The sequence below is a fragment of the Bacillus rossius genome (genome assembly GCF_032445375.1).
Source record: "Bacillus rossius redtenbacheri isolate Brsri chromosome 9 unlocalized genomic scaffold, Brsri_v3 Brsri_v3_scf9_1, whole genome shotgun sequence".
Taxonomy (NCBI): Eukaryota; Metazoa; Arthropoda; class Insecta; order Phasmatodea; family Bacillidae; genus Bacillus; species Bacillus rossius.
The window spans coordinates 2,670,611-2,687,022 of record NW_026962012.1 but is presented as its reverse complement, the minus strand read 5'-3'; the positions used below and the strand labels follow the sequence as shown (position 1 = coordinate 2,687,022).

General features: G+C 39.6%; 1 protein-coding gene across 2 annotated transcripts in view; it reads left to right on the top strand.

The window, feature by feature from the left end:
• Nucleotides 1-15,294, top strand: part of LOC134542680 (uncharacterized) — a 39,708-nt gene extending 24,414 nt beyond the window's left edge. Inside the window, exons 3-5 of one of the 2 annotated variants that reach the window (XM_063387128.1) lie at nt 9,633-10,102; nt 11,695-11,871; nt 14,677-15,294. In XM_063387128.1, coding sequence (XP_063243198.1) covers nt 9,633-10,102; nt 11,695-11,871; nt 14,677-15,042 — 1,013 coding nt within the window. In that variant the 3' untranslated portion in view covers nt 15,043-15,294. The remainder of the gene's footprint in view (nt 1-9,632; nt 10,103-11,694; nt 11,872-14,676) is intronic. The other variant, XM_063387129.1, reaches the window with a different exon arrangement.
• Nucleotides 15,295-16,412: the final 1,118 nt, after the last annotated feature.

Genomic DNA, 16,412 nt, shown 5'->3' with positions numbered 1-16,412 from the left:
TGGATACCGTTTTTAACAGTTTGCTTCACATCGTTAGAACTGTAAATTACTGCAGCCGATGTCTTGAATGCACACTTCTTCACTTTGTCATCGAACGGATATGGCTTTCCATATATACAGTCCAACCACAAGTTATATTTCAAAGGTCCGTTTGTTGCTACATCATCAGTAAGCTGATTGATTAGCTTCTGTCTGATATCGTCAAGAAAATTACAAATGTCTTTCGTCTCACTAAACGTATTTAGATAATAGTAGTCTTTCAACGTTCCACGAAATGCAGACTGTGCCAAGTAGAAGCCATTATCGTTCACTTGTAATGCTCCGAACACAGTCTTAGGTTTAGTTCCATGTTCAGACGTCATAACAATCGGTTGCTGGGCATCTGTTTTTTTGGTTGTACGCTCACGAGCCTTCAACCTAAACCGAGGAGTCGAAATGTCGGCAGGTAGTTCAGGAGTAGTAGCACAGACTCCACCTTTACATTTTTTCGCATGATGCCGCAAACTGTCAATTCGAGTAAACCATTTAAGACACTCATCACAGCGAAACTTCATGCGAGAAGGATTCTTCGTGCATTTGCTCCGCTCATGTCTTCGTGCATCATGGGAAGATGCGAACGACGTATCGCAGTAGCTGCAAGGATACCGTGGTGATGAAGACGATCCTTTCTGACCTGATCCAGATACAGGCGTTGCAACAGTAGTATCATTTCCAGGCATTCTCTTATGCACATCGATGCATCGTTGTTGCGCCGAAACCTATACTTTCTGCCGCACAGCAGGACCTTTGCATGCCTTCATGTGCGTTTTCATATTATCTTTTCTGGCAAACTGCTTATGACATTTCTCACAAACAATCATTTTACGATATAGGTTCTTGGCACATTCGCTCCTCTCGTGTCGTCGAGCATTGCTGTTTTTGAGAAAATCTTGTCGCAGTAACAGCACCGGTGTTCGCTAGTTGTCAAATCAGCATCCATTGAAGTCTCCATCGAGGTCGTATCGTCGATCGTCGTGGTTTCCTACACATCCAGCTGTGTAGTCATTAAGCTATCTTCTGCTGGTGGTATCACATCTGTTGAAATCTCCTCCAATATTGACATCGACGTTGCCAACGGGATCTGCTCCAACATCGTCGGCGCTGTCGTCATGGTTCCCGTAGTCGATGGTACATCCTCCATCGAGTTCGACGTTAAAGTCGGTAAAGATGCCATCGAAGTCTCAAGAACAGGCAATTACACGACTTATGCACCAGATGAAATAATCTAGGTGATCCTTACACCGTCGACGACAGTAACAAACTGAGCGACCTGCTGTCTAGGACTCGCTTATATACATGCACCGGATGGAATAATACACAAGTCAAATCAAGAACAATTTACTATAATACTAGAGTCAAAACAACATTAAAAATAGAAGTACCATCAAAAAAAGGCAACACATTTGGAAGCACCGATAACATAAGGCAGCACATTTGGAAGCACCGACAACGAAAAGGCAGCACATTTGGAAGCACCGACAACGAAAAGGCAGCACATTTGGAAGCACCGACAACGAAAAGGCAGCACATTTGGAAGCACCGACAACGAAAAGGCAGCACCATCATCGAAAAGGCAGCACATTTGGAAGCACCGACATCGAAAAGGCAGCACAATTGGAAGCACCGACAACGAAAAGGCAGCACATTTGGAAGCACCGACAACGAAAAAGCAGCACATTTGGAAGCACCGACAACGAAAAGGCAGCACATTTGGAAGCACCGACAACGAAAAAGCAGCACATTTGGAAGCACCGACATCGAAAAGGCAGCACATTTGGAAGCACCGACATCAAAAAGGCAGCTCATTTGGAAGCACCGACAACGAAAAGGCAGCACATTTGGAAGCACCGACAACGAAAAGGCAGCACATTTGGAAGCACCAACATCGAAAAGGCAGCTCATTTGGAAGCACCGACAACGAAAAAGCAGCACATTTGGAAGCACCGACAACGAAAAGGCAGCACCATCAACGAAAATGCAGCACATTTGTAGACTAGAGTCAAAACAACATTAAAAATAGAAGTACCATCAAAAAAAGGCAACACATTTGGAAGCACCGATAACGAAAAGGCAGCACATTTGGAAGCACCGATAACGAAAAGGCAGCACATTTGGAAGCACCGACAACGAAAAAGCAGCACATTTGGAAGCACCGACATCGAAAAGGCAGCACATTTGGAAGCACCGACATCAAAAAGGCAGCTCATTTGGAAGCACCGACAACGAAAAGGCAGCACATTTGGAAGCACCGACAACGAAAAGGCAGCACATTTGGAAGCACCAACATCGAAAAGGCAGCTCATTTGGAAGCACCGACAACGAAAAAGCAGCACATTTGGAAGCACCGACAACCTAAAGGCAGCACCATCAACGAAAATGCAGCACATTTGTCATTGACTCCAATATTCATTGGCTCCATTAATTCGCTCGCTCCAATATTCATGGGCTCCAATATTCATTGGCTCCATCAGTCATTGACACCAACAGTCTTTTGGCTGAAAATATATTAGGCTAGAATTCCTCGAGTCTAAGAGACTATGAGGCCACATGGCTACGAGTCTAAAATGATCTAGCTGGTTACGAGTTATACATGGCATGCGAGGCTACAGAGCTACAAAGCCTCTAAAAAACGAGTTTACGTGACTGCGAGGATAGAGGTCTACAAGTCTGCATGAGTTCTTGACTACGAAGCTACTCGTCTACAAGGCTCCAATTGCCGCATCTGTCTTCGTCGGAATTTTCTCTTTTGCTTCAACTACATCTCCAGCATTATGTTATAAGATTACATGGCTACTTGCTTACGTAGCTTCAAGTCTACGAGGCTACTTGGATACGTAGCAACAATTCTACGAGGTCCCAAGACTTCATGACTACGCGACTTCGAGCCATGAGGTTACGAGATTACGTGACTACGAATCTTCAAGTTTACCAGACTGCAAGGCTACAGATCTACGAAGCTTCTAGAACACAAGTTTACGTGACTGCGTGGATACAGGAATACAAGTCTGCATGAGTTCTTGACTACGAAGCTACTCGTCTACAAGGCGCCAATTGTTACATCTGTCTTCGACAAATTTTCTCTTTTGCTACATCTGCACCATCAGCATTATGTTATAGGATTACAAGACTACTTGCTTACGTAGCTTCAAGTCTACGAGGCTCCAATAGATCATGACTACGAGACTACGAGCCATGAGGTTACGAGACTATGCGAATGCAAGTCTTCAAGGTTACGTGATCGCGAGGCTATAGGACTACGAAGCTTCCAGAACGCATGGTTACGAGACTGCATGACTAATTGGCTGCATGGCTACGAAACTACATGTCTCTAACTGACTACAATAGCACTATTCAGTGGTGAGAGTTAAATTATCTCATGCAAAGGTACTTGCTGCAAGTAGTTCCACTTTTCATCATCAGATGACGTCATGTGCTGCTTGCAGGTAAATAATATTTATTTCTTTTATGCGGGATGCGGGATGCTCACTATCGAACGCATAAGAAGGACGGCTTTGATAGTCTACAAGGAGAAAAAAGTTCCTCCTTCCTGCTAGTGCTTCTCAGACTTTTCACGGTCCGCCATCTTGGATTGTGACATCACGGCGGCCATCCTGGATAACCTTGACCTTGATATTTGACCAAAACCGCAGGAATGATTGCAAGCAAACGGATTAACCATCAAAATATTGATAAGAATAATCAGGAGCACACGGAGAAAACCATCATAATATTGGCAAGAATAATCAGGAGCACAAGGAGAAAACCACCATAATATTGACAAAAATAATCAGAAGCACACGGAAAATACGACTTACGTTTTCTTTGATATAATATAATTACAGGTAAAAAAAAAAAATATTTATAAATTAAAAAATAATAAAAATTTTAAAAAAATTTTAAAAAATATATACATAAACACATTCTGCTAGCTTGTAAACGTATTATTGCTGAGCAATGATATAGTTCTAGTACAAGCCAGAATTTTATGTATTTTTTTTTATTTTTATTTTAATTTTTATTATTTTTTAATTTTTAAATATTTTTTTCCTCTGTAATTATATTATATCAAAGAAAACGTAAGTCGTTTTTCTCCGTGTGCTTCTGATTATTTTTGTCAATATTATGGTGGTTTTCTCCGTGTGCTCCTGATTATTCTTGCCAATATTATGATGGTTTTCTCCGTGTGCTCCTGATTATTCTTATCAATATTTTGATGGTTAATCCGTGTGCTTGCAATCATTCCTGCGGTTTTGGTCAAAGATCAAGGTCAAGGTTATCCAGGATGGCCGCCGTGATGTCACAATCCAAGATGGCGGACCGTGAGAAGTCTGAGAAGCACTAGCAGGAAGGAGGAACTTTTTTCTCCTTGTAGACTATCAAAGCCGTCCTTCTTATGCGTTCGATAGTGAGCATCCCGCATCCCGCATAAAAGAAATAAATATTATTTACCTGCAAGCAGCACGTGACGTCATCTGATGATGAAAAGCGGAACTACTTGCAGCAAGTACCTTTGCATGAGATAATTTAACTCTCACCACTGAATAGTGCTATTGTAGTCAGTTAGAGACATGAAGTTTCGTAGCCATGCAGCCAATTAGTCATGCAGTCTCGTAACCATGCGTTCTGGAAGCTTCGTAGTCCTATAGCCTCGCGATCACGTAACCTTGAAGACTTGCAATCGCATAGTCTCGTAACCTCATGGCTCACAGTCTCGTAGTCATGATGCATTGGAGCCTCGTAGACTTGAAGCTACGTAAGCAAGTAGTCTTGTAATCCTATAACATAATGCTGATGGTGCAGATGTAGCAAAAGAGAAAATTTGTCGAAGACAGATGTGACAATTGGCGCCTTGTAGACGAGTAGCTTCGTAGTCAAGAACTCATGCAGACTTGTATTCCTGTATCCACGCAGTCACGTAAACTTGTGTTCTAGAAGCAGCGTAGATCTGTAGCCTTGCAGTCTGGTAAACTTGAAGATTCGTAGTCACGTAATCTCGTAACCTCATGGCTCGAAGTCGCGTAGTCATGAAGTCATGGGACCTCGTAGAATTGTAGCTACGTATCCAAGTAGCCTCGTAGACTTGAAGCTACGTAAGCAAGTAGCCATGTAATCTTATAACATAATGCTGGAGATGTAGTTGAAGCAAAAGAGAAAATTCCGACGAAGACAGATGCGGCAATTGGAGCCTTGTAGACGAGTAGCTTCGTAGTCAAGAACTCATGCAGACTTGTAGACCTCTATCCTCGCAGTCACGTAAACTCGTTTTTTAGAGGCTTTGTAGCTCTGTAGCCTCACATGCCATGTATAACTCATAACCAGCTAGATCATTTTAGACACGTAGCCATGTGGCCTCATAGTCTCTTAGACTCGAGGAATTCTAGCCTAATATATTTTCAGCCAAAAGACTGTTGGTGTCAATGACTGATGGAGCCAATGAATATTGGAGCCCATGAATATTGGAGCGAGCGAATTAATGGAGCCAATGAATATTGGAGTCAATGACAAATGTGCTGCATTTTCGTTGATGGTGCTGCCTTTTCGTTGTCGGTGCTTCCAAATGTGCTGCTTTTTCGTTGTCGGTGCTTCCAAATGAGCTGCCTTTTCGATGTCGGTGCTTCCAAATGCGCTGCCATTTCGATGTCGGTGCTTCCAAATGTGCTGCCTTTTCGTTGTCGGTGCTTCCAAATGTGCTGCCTTTTCGTTGTCGGTGCTTCCAATTGTGCTGCCTTTTCGATGTCGATGCTTCCAAATGTGCTGCCTTTTCGATGATGGTGCTGCCTTTTCGTTGTCGGTGCTTCCAAATGTGCTGCCTTTTCGTTGTCGGTGCTTCCAAATGTGCTGCCTTTTCGTTGTCGGTGCTTCCAAATGTGCTGCCTTTTCGTTGTCGGTGCTTCCAAATGTGCTGCCTTTTCGTTGTCGGTGCTTCCAAATGTGCTGCATTTTCGTTATCGGTGCTTCCAAATGTGTTGCCTTTTTTTGATGGTACTTCTATTTTTAATGTTGTTTTGACTCTAGTATTATAGTAAATTGTTCTTGATTTGACTTGTGTATTATTCCATCCGGTGCATGTATATAAGCGAGTCCTAGACAGCAGGTCGCTCAGTTTGTTACTGTCGTCGACGGTGTAAGGATCACCTAGATTATTTCATCTGGTGCATAAGTCGTGTAATTGCCTGTTCTTGAGACTTCGATGGCATCTTTACCGACTTTAACGTCGAACTCGATGGAGGATGTACCATCGACTACGGGAACCATGACGACAGCGCCGACGATGTTGGAGCAGATCCCGTTGGCAACGTCGATGTCAATATTGGAGGAGATTTCAACAGATGTGATACCACCAGCAGAAGATAGCTTAATGACTACACAGCTGGATGTGTAGGAAACCACGACGATCGACGATACGACCTCGATGGAGACTTCAATGGATGCTGATTTGACAACTAGCGAACACCGGTGCTGTTACTGCGACAAGATTTTCTCAAAAACAGCAATGCTCGACGACACGAGAGGAGCGAATGTGCCAAGAACCTATATCGTAAAATGATTGTTTGTGAGAAATGTCATAAGCAGTTTGCCAGAAAAGATAATATGAAAACGCACATGAAGGCATGCAAAGGTCCTGCTGTGCGGCAGAAAGTATAGGTTTCGGCGCAACAACGATGCATCGATGTGCATAAGAGAATGCCTGGAAATGATACTACTGTTGCAACGCCTGTATCTGGATCGGGTCTGAAAGGATCGTCTTCATCACCACGGTATCCTTGCAGCTAATGCGATACGTCGTTCGTATTTTCCCATGATGCACAAAGACATGAGCGGAGCAAATGCACGAAGAATCTTTCTCGCATGAAGTTTTGCTGTGATGAGTGTCTTAAATGGTTTACTCGAATTGACAGTTTGCGACATCATGCGAAAAAATGTAAAGGTGGAGTCTGTGCTACTACTGCTGAACTACCTGCCGACATTTCGACTCCTCGGTTTAGGTTGAAGGCTCGTGAGCGTACAACCAAAAAAACAGATGCCCAGCAACCGATTGTCATGACGTCTGAACATGGAACTAAACCTAAGACTGTGTTCGGAGCATTACAAGTGAACGATAATGGCTTCTACTTGGCACAGTCTGCATTTCGTGGAACGTTGAAAGACTACTATTATCTAAATACGTTTAGTGAGACGAAAGACATTTGTAATTTTCTTGACGATATCAGACAGAAGCTAATCAATCAGCTTACTGATGATGTAGCAACAAACGGACCTTTGAAATATAACTTGTGGTTGGACTGTATATATGGAAAGCCATATCCGTTCGATGACAAAGTGAAGAAGTGTGCATTCAAGACATCAGCTGCAGTAATTTACAGTTCTAACGATGTGAAGCAAACTGTTAAAAACGGTATCCAGAAACTATGTCAAGAAGAGGTGGACTATGTCTGTAAAGGTTCTGGCTGGACTCTGTCTAGTACAAACCGATTGGAGCTAAGAATTAGTCATTTCACACCGCTGCAGAACTAAATGATTATAAGATTGCTTGCTTTCGCAAATGATCCTGTAGTAGAATAGAAATTATGTAATAAATATTATGTTTGTAAAAGAACTTGCGGTGTTTAATTCCTCGAACCTGTTACTATTATGTTAAATTGATGTTATATTTAATTTTTTTTGCATCGTCCTAGATCGTACCAAGGACTGGAATCGATCGAATCAATATGTTAATTAATTAGTGAATTGTTTAATGAAATTTAAATTTTTTTCATTAAAATTGGATAATAAATACAAATATCTAAGATGACGGTTGTACTGTCTTATAGGATGATGGTTGATTTGGAAACTATGCTTATTTTAGGACTTTGATCATTATTTATTAAAATTATTATTTTTTACATAAAATCAAATGTTTTACATCGTCTTGGGATCAAACCAAGGACGGGAATCGATCGCATCAATCAGTATATTTATTGCTATTTTATTTAACGAATTTAGAAACTTTTCCCGCATTTCTAGCATTGAAATTACAGATTTTCAAGATGGCGGACATGACGTCATGCTAGGTGACGATATATATGCTTTGAAAAAAAAAGTGGTGGGAGTCAGTCTGCCAGCAGTCACCACGGGGGGAGGATCGGTCGCCATTTTTATTTTTTTGCCCTCACCGGGTTCGAACCGAGGACTCCGAGTTCCATGTCGTTAATGTATGTTTTTTATTAAAATTTTATTAATAATTTTTTAAAAAAATTTCGTTAAAATCGGATAATAAATAAAAAAGTTAAAGATGGTGGCCGTAACGGAAACTGCAACGGTGACGTCATCATCCAATATGGCGGAAAACATCGCCGGAATGTTCGAGAACACAATGACATCATCCAAGATGGCGGATCTAAAATGGCCGCAGTGACCTACATGTCCCATTACGCTATGTCCCTTTACGCCCGTTCAAGATGGCGGATCCTAAATGGCCGCCGGGGTCAAGGTCACAACCATCTGAGATGGCCGCCGCCGTGACGTCACAATCCAATATGGCGGTCATGGTATCCTTATTCCTAGAAATGGCTTAACTGAGGCTTGAGTTAAGGATGCTTAAGCCAGTTTTAGGAATTTTCAGCCGCTGGGATTTTTAAGGACTAAAAACGGGAATTTTTCCCTCGAAACGGGAAATTTTTCCCTCGAAAAGAGAAATTTTTTCATTTGTGGAATTTTTTGAGATTTTTTGGTGGAACTTTTTTCCACAGAAATGGAAATTTTGGCGAATTTTGAGGAATTTTGGGCTAATTTAGCCCAATTTTGGCGGATTTTAAGGATCAAATTCAAGGTCGAGGTCACAACCATTCAAGATGGCCGCCGTGACGTCAGAGATGTGGCTCGGCTCTCGGCTCCACTACCTGCATCCTGCACCAGGACATACATTCCTATACTACTCCAAGCTATTTTAATTACAACTTTTTTCATACCACAGGGCTATTATTGTACATAATAAGCAAGATTAAACATAATACGGAACAGATCTACTATTTGCAGGAACTTGTCAATTTTTGTGCCAGAAAGGTAACGTATTTCAGAGATAATTTCCACGTGATTTAAGTGGAAAGTCTCAAACTGTTTATATGTGCGACTATAAACTTAAGCGTGACATCAAAAAACAAAATGCAAGTGAGCAAAACATTGCTGGAAATTAAAAATTAGTGACTTTCAGCACCATTACTAGTTTGTTACATTGTTGAGACTTTCATTATGGGCCCTTTAGTTTCATTAATTTTTCATGACCTCTACACACCCTGGTGACTTCATTGACACAAACCCTGGAGTATTTTCATTGGAAAAAAAAATTACGCCAATCATTAACACCACCATTGTAACAGCAGCCTGATTGGGTTGTCTGTTCTTTTTTTTTCCCCCCCAACAATTTTGAGTAAATCAAAGCAGTCATAAAGTCTACAAGTTTAAGTGTTCCACTTCCTATATAATAATAACCTAAAATAGGCCAACCCCCTCCCACATAGTTTCATATATATTAGCTTACCACAAATTGATTCTTATAAAAAATAAGTTGTAAAGGTAAAAGTCTTGAATTGTTACACATATGTAAATTGCTCTAGGAAACAACAATGTTTGGCCTAAGCATCCTCTTGAGAAGACTGTCAGTACTGAGAACAGAGCGAAAGAACCGGTCGAATTGCTTGCTGAGGCCCACGTCAAGTCCTCCGACCATGTTGGTCAGCAGACGTCCTCACCCGGCACGGAGCCATTCAATAACACTAACTCCACGTGGCTGAGTGACAGCCCGACCGCAGGAGACACCTTCCCTGACCTGGGCCTGGGTGTCGCAGAAGAGAGCTTCGTCGGGACAACGGACTTCACGCCACAAGCCACCGCCAGAGCTAACAAGAGCCCCGAAGATCAAGATTTCATCGACCTCACTCTTGGGGCTCAAGAGGAATGCTATGCCATGACGCCGGAAGCCGAGGCCAGCCAGTTGCAAGACATATGCGATATACTAAGAGAGAGCAACTGTAGCATTACTGAAGAAGTCTCTGCTACGGTAGGTGACTCACAGTCCAAAACCAAGGTAAGGAAAACACTGTGGGTTACTGTGAAATAACTAATGAAAGCATGTACCACATATTACACATGCAGATTAATTTTGCAAATATAAGAAAAGTAAATCCACAGGAAAAACATGAAGTTTCAAATTTCTGATAAAATAGTTTTGTTGACGTTCATACAAATTACAAGTATGGGCATTAAAATTACTTACTTATCTAAAAATTTAATTATTCCTTGTAATATATGCATAGGTAGGGCAGTTGAGAGGGTGGTCTAGAGGAGGGGGAAAGCAAAATCCTGATTGAGCATCAAGATTTTTTTCTAATAGGAATAAAATTACAAGTCTATTGATAAAATAATTCTTTGGAAACCTTACAAGTAATGCGATACACAGCAGATCACATTTTAATTTATGTTTATGTAACATTTAGTTTTTTTTTTATTTAAACAAAATGCTACGTAATATGTAAGTCAAAGTGTGAACCTTATGCAGTGCTCTAACAGTTTCTTTGAATGTAAAACAACTTAAATCATTCCATTTGTTTCCAGGGGATTAGAAACTTATATGGTATATTTCCTTGGGAAGTTTTTTCTGTTTTTTAACAGTAGTTACTATACCAAAAAAGCTCATTACTGAACACTAAATAAAGTTACTAAATTGTACAGTTCTGCACCACACACGTACAAATTATTATCGGTGTCGGGTCCTTCATTTACCTTCGTTTCCTACAAAATAAAATTTTAGATGCTAAGAATACACTTGTCATGTTGACATCAACCAGAGCTACACCCTTGAGCCCGAATTGGCTCCACCGCCTTCTCCTTCCAAGACCCATCCTTTCTGCTCTGTTATCGTGACAAACATAGTGTGTGCAACGAGTGTATTTGAGCCCTTAAATAACCTGGTTCTAGAAACATTATTATTCCATTAATTACCCCCAAAAAAGATTTTCAGTACATTTTTTTGTTCTTTTGTAACTATTACTTACTACTTCAGAAATAACTGCATGCCATATCTGCAAAACTATTAGAATCTTACATTCAAAAAACATGAAAATGGTTTAGAGGATTGTAAATTTATTTATTTTTTCAATTATTTTGTTTTATAATACATTAAAAACATTTTTTAGCTTTTATGTATCATGTCTTCTTTAAGATACAGTAATAATATAACACAATAGCAGAGATCCATTTAAACATAGTCTTCCTTAAAGTGAAATTGAACAAGCAATTTATATGCTAATAGTCATGCGAGTATTATAAAAAATTTAATTTCACATTTAGTGTTTTAAAACCTAATACTAAAACAACAGAATAAGAACTGTGAATATTATCTTGTTTATTTATTAAATTTTGAAAACTTACTTCACTCCCAAAATATGTAGTTAAATAAATACTTTTTCCCCCCCACTAAATATTTAGTATTCTGGCAGACGTGGTTATCTGACCACTAAATTTAATGGTTTTGCTTTCTAAGGGGTGTTATTTTATATATACATGTATATATCTCATATTGGAGGAACATATCAGATGTGTATTACTTGCACTGTCATGTACTTAATAATACTGTTTACCTCTTTTCTTTCTCGGAACACATCTTGGCACCACAAAAAGCATCTGGAGAGACGCTATCTAACTCCTGATAAAACTGCTCAGCGACTGTTTAGGAAGCGAATGCTGGTCCTCTACCACTGGCTACACCCGGGCGTCTCAAACTCCAAGCTTAACTCAATCCTTGCAAAGACGTGGGAGAGCTTACCTTCTGATGAGAAGGAGTACTACCTTCTACAGGTAAGTGCTGTCACTTCCTAGTTATGTAGTTTCTTCACTTCTTTACACAGTCACGGACCAGTGGCGTAGTTGTGTCCTCTTTGAGGAAAACACACACTATGACTATATGTCTCCATTTACTTCTCGAAGCTAATATTAGACAGCCATAAAATTTTAACTATTTGTAACCTTCCACTGTCCTCTAAGTAATGATAACATTTTGATTTGACATGGCCGCGGCCTAACTATCTTTATGCTAAGCGGAGGTTGGTGTCGATACATGTACCGAGATTAATTTTTGGGCGCCACCGTGCAAGGGGCACGGACTCGGGAGAGACTCTTTTTCAGGGCCGTGACGTCGCCCATGTGAGGCCTGATTTTAACCCCCCTAAAGCCATAGTACTCGCCACTGGTCCGCTCTCAGCGTCAGGTATGCTCTTCACCTACGCAGTGGGCTCTTACGGCGTCCCACACGCCGTCACACTCAGGAAGTTGAAATAAACAAATACAAATAAAATCGTATGCCCTGGTTTATTAGTTGCTACTTCGCCTACACCTTTGATTATATCACACAACGCCTGCGGTTCAACGAATCGGTTCACGTGGTGCGGCCTGACCACGTGGTCACACTCTACAATTAAGTAATTAGCGTAAAAAGGACCATAGTGGTCACTGATACAATTATTTAAACAGTCCTCCCGACCGAGAGAAGCCCCGAGGAATTACGAACGAAAGATTTAAGACGATTAAGATTTAACAGAATTACTTAGCAGTGCAGGCAAGCTGTGAGGTCCCCGGGGTGCTGATGCGTCTGCTCTCGGTCGGTGCTGGCGAAGGACTTGGGTGAGTTCAGGGCTCTGCTAGCCTAACATGGCGTCTTCACGCCGAACCAATTACTGTTTTACCTATTTACGATTACGTGCCACAGGAAGCTACAGGTAAAACATGAAACACACTTAAAAATTATATTATACCTAAAGCATGATAAAAACTATTAACTAAAATTACAATTTATTATTAATGATAACCAGTCCGGCTTCGGCTGACTTCGGTTTGCCTCGTGCATGTTCGGTACGTCTTTTCGTTGTTTATGCCTTAACTAAATATTAATTACTTAAGTACATAAAACACTCCCGGCCGATCTGCCGTCACACACCACTTGGGGAAAAATAAGCAAAAATAATTACAATGTTTATCTCTAGTTTAAGGGGTGTGGTGCACTGCTGCTATAGCGCCCTCTTAACGTCCGTGGCGCGCTATTCAAACACAACCACCCGACTACATACTCAAGACGGAGCGGCTGCCAGTACGGGAAGTGGGACGGGGGGTGAGGGGAAAGGTGGCGGAGGCTGACCAGGCTTCTGGGGCGGAGGGCCGGTTCACGTCAGATTAAAAAAAAAACATTAAACAACAAAACTTATGTCATTTCACACTATGTATTTTATATCTAGTTTATTGCAATTTTTCTTTACAATGTGTGATGTGACAATGCCTAAGTATTTTTATTTTTTTTAAGTTTTTAACAATAAAAAATGGTGTGCAAGAGAGGGGGGGATGGAGAAATAATATTTAACCTGCCTCCCGGTTGTGTTCACACTTTGTTTTTGGTAATTTTATGGTTTAGTCACAGTTTATTTAACACATCCTTTGAATAGTGTTAAAATAATCTTTTCAAATAGTAAAAATATTAAAACCATTAAAATATATTCTTGTCTGTAAACTTGAATTATTTCATATTTTATTCCTAAATAAGGCAAAATGCACTACCCTATATTAAATTTAGATGCAAATGAAATTTTTTTGTTAGTTTATTCCATTTAGTACCAATCAAGAGCTTTTTTCAACATTTACTAAAATTTTATCCGTATTAGTAAGTTTCTGCATGCATTTTTATTTTATTTTGACACATATTATTATAGAAAAGTCCAGTTTTTCTATTGATTTTACTACGCCAAAAAAAATCCTGCAACTGAGCCAGACATGAATTTTAAGAACTCTACTAAAAAAATTATTATGCCTGGACTCGAATAGAGTCAAAACATTTGCAGACTCACCCATCTGTAATGTAAATCTTCTCATTTTAAAAATGTGTCAGGTAATGAATTTCTGCCTGAAACCTAAATTGACAAATATAATCAGTTTATTTATGTTTGAAAATACAATATAATCATTGAAACAGAGGATAAGAACATAGTATTTATGTGAAAAGTCCTATGTTGAGTCAGATACATCTCCGTTTGAGAATTCACAGCATGCGATTGCGGCGGAATGCACGCACAACTAAAGACTAGTGACTAATGGTTTATGCTCACCATACATATCACTTTATTAAACTTTTGTACACCCCAATGTATTAAGTTTCTTTTTAGATCTCTTCTGAAGTGATAATTTCTGTTTAGGCAACTACGAAACATGCCAAGGTGTTGCTATCAAGCGGAATGTTACTGTACTGAGTATGTAAACACAGTTCACCTTCGCGGACGGCAATAATGGCGTGAAAGCATCTGCTAAACAAATTTGCTGTTTCTCATTGACAGCTGTGATGGTAAAATACACTGCCGTACATTGCTTCGCTATAAAAAATGTTCAATATTTAGTGAAATTATATGAACCATGAAGCCCTTCTTACACATACATAGCTGAATTCCTTCAGAGATTGTACACGTGAAAACGCTAATATGCAAATTAGGAGTAGTTACAAAAGTTACTAGCGAATGAGTGGTTTCGACGGAACGTTTAGAGATTTGTTGTAGTTTAATAGACAATTCTTTAGTTAAAAACACAATGTTCTGCCTGTGTACATGCAACCAGTGTTTGTTTGTGAAGGGAAAGGATCTACCCACTGACCTGAAGACCAACCCGCAGCTCAACAGCATTGCGGGGCCAAACGAGAGCACGGAGGACCGAGCTGCAGTGGACGCCTTGCTCGAGTCCCTCGGTGAGACGGCCCGAGACGCCCAGCGCGAGACGCCGGGAGCTCGGGAGCACAGCAGCCCGTCGCCGCCCCAGAGGAAGAAGAGGACGGGCCGGGGCAAGCGCGACTCCGCGTCGCTGGCCGGCGCGGGCGCGGCGCCGTGCAACGAGGACGCGCTGTGGGACCTGAACCTGGCCGACACGCACGCCCGGCGAGAATCCGATGTGTTTTGGAACGACGTGCCGACCATCAGAGAACTGTTCCACATGTCCGAGTAGTGCAACACGATCCACAGACTACTTCTTGGAGCACGGTTTTGAAGCAGTCATCTTTGTTGAAGAGTATGAGGTGCTCAAACATAATTGAAAATGCAATTTTTTATAATCTTTTCTTATCAAATTTTTTTATATCTTTTCAAATCAGTTTTATACAGTACTATACAAATATTTATTTTCATAACTATTTTGTTTGTAATACTATAAATCAAATAAAATGCAGATGTATAACTATCTATTCTGTGTTAAACAAAATTACGTTTCTAACTATAGTTAAACTGTAATGTTCATGGTTCATTTCTGGAGACAACTAGTTATAAAAATAACTAATATTATTTTTGAGAGTCCTTCACAAATTAGGCTAACACAAAGAGTTTAATGAAAATTTTAAAATTTGCATGAATATACAGCATATATAAAAACAAATATTCTAAATGTAATGTACATATTTATGAGAACATGTTAATTTGAATTAGGCATTAGGACATTACACTAGTATACAGTTTGTTCAGAAACCTATCCAAAATATATCACGAGGTGATTTATTATGCAAATTGAGTTTTTGTATAGTATATTTGAAATTTTTTTATTTTTATTTATTTAATTATTACTGTACATTCTGTTGATCATACATGAGCATTGGCTCTGGGATATAGAACAAGTCAAATTAATAAGTTACATACATGCCAGTGCATGTATTTTCCAAGTGCATGTATAAATTATTTTCTTTAAACACAATAAAATTTGCTTCGCAATAAATGTTATTCTAAGGATTATAACTTAATTTCAAAATTAATTATAAAAACAATTTCCACAAGTTTTTTATATAGTCTTAATTAAAATTCTATAAAAAATCACCTCCCAGGATTTTTCAGGTAGGTTTCCAAGGAACATTTATTATTTACCAATGAAAATTTATTACAAATTATCATTAAAGTAAGTACGTACTAAGTTAAAATAAAATAATACTGGTTGGATCCTGTTCATTTTCAGCTTCTTCTAAATAGCCCCACCCAAAAGAAAAACCTGGATTAACTAAATTTATTGTTCTCTTGTATACCAGCATTACCCATTACCCATTAGTGATAAAACCTATTGCATTTTTTAAATTTTTTTTTATATCTTCACAAAGTGTTTTGGAGTAATATAAAATGAATAAATGAGTGATTAAAAAAACACATAGATTGATCGTCACAAGTGTATTACTTGAACTATAGTGACTTTTTTATTATGTAGTAATCAACTTTTGTTTGATTTCTTAGTGTTATGTATTTAGGTTAAGATATTTTGTATGACAAGGTTGGCATTATCTGGGTTAAGATAGTTGTGTTGTCTGGTTGGTATTATGTATGTGACAGTTGAACTGTAGCCAT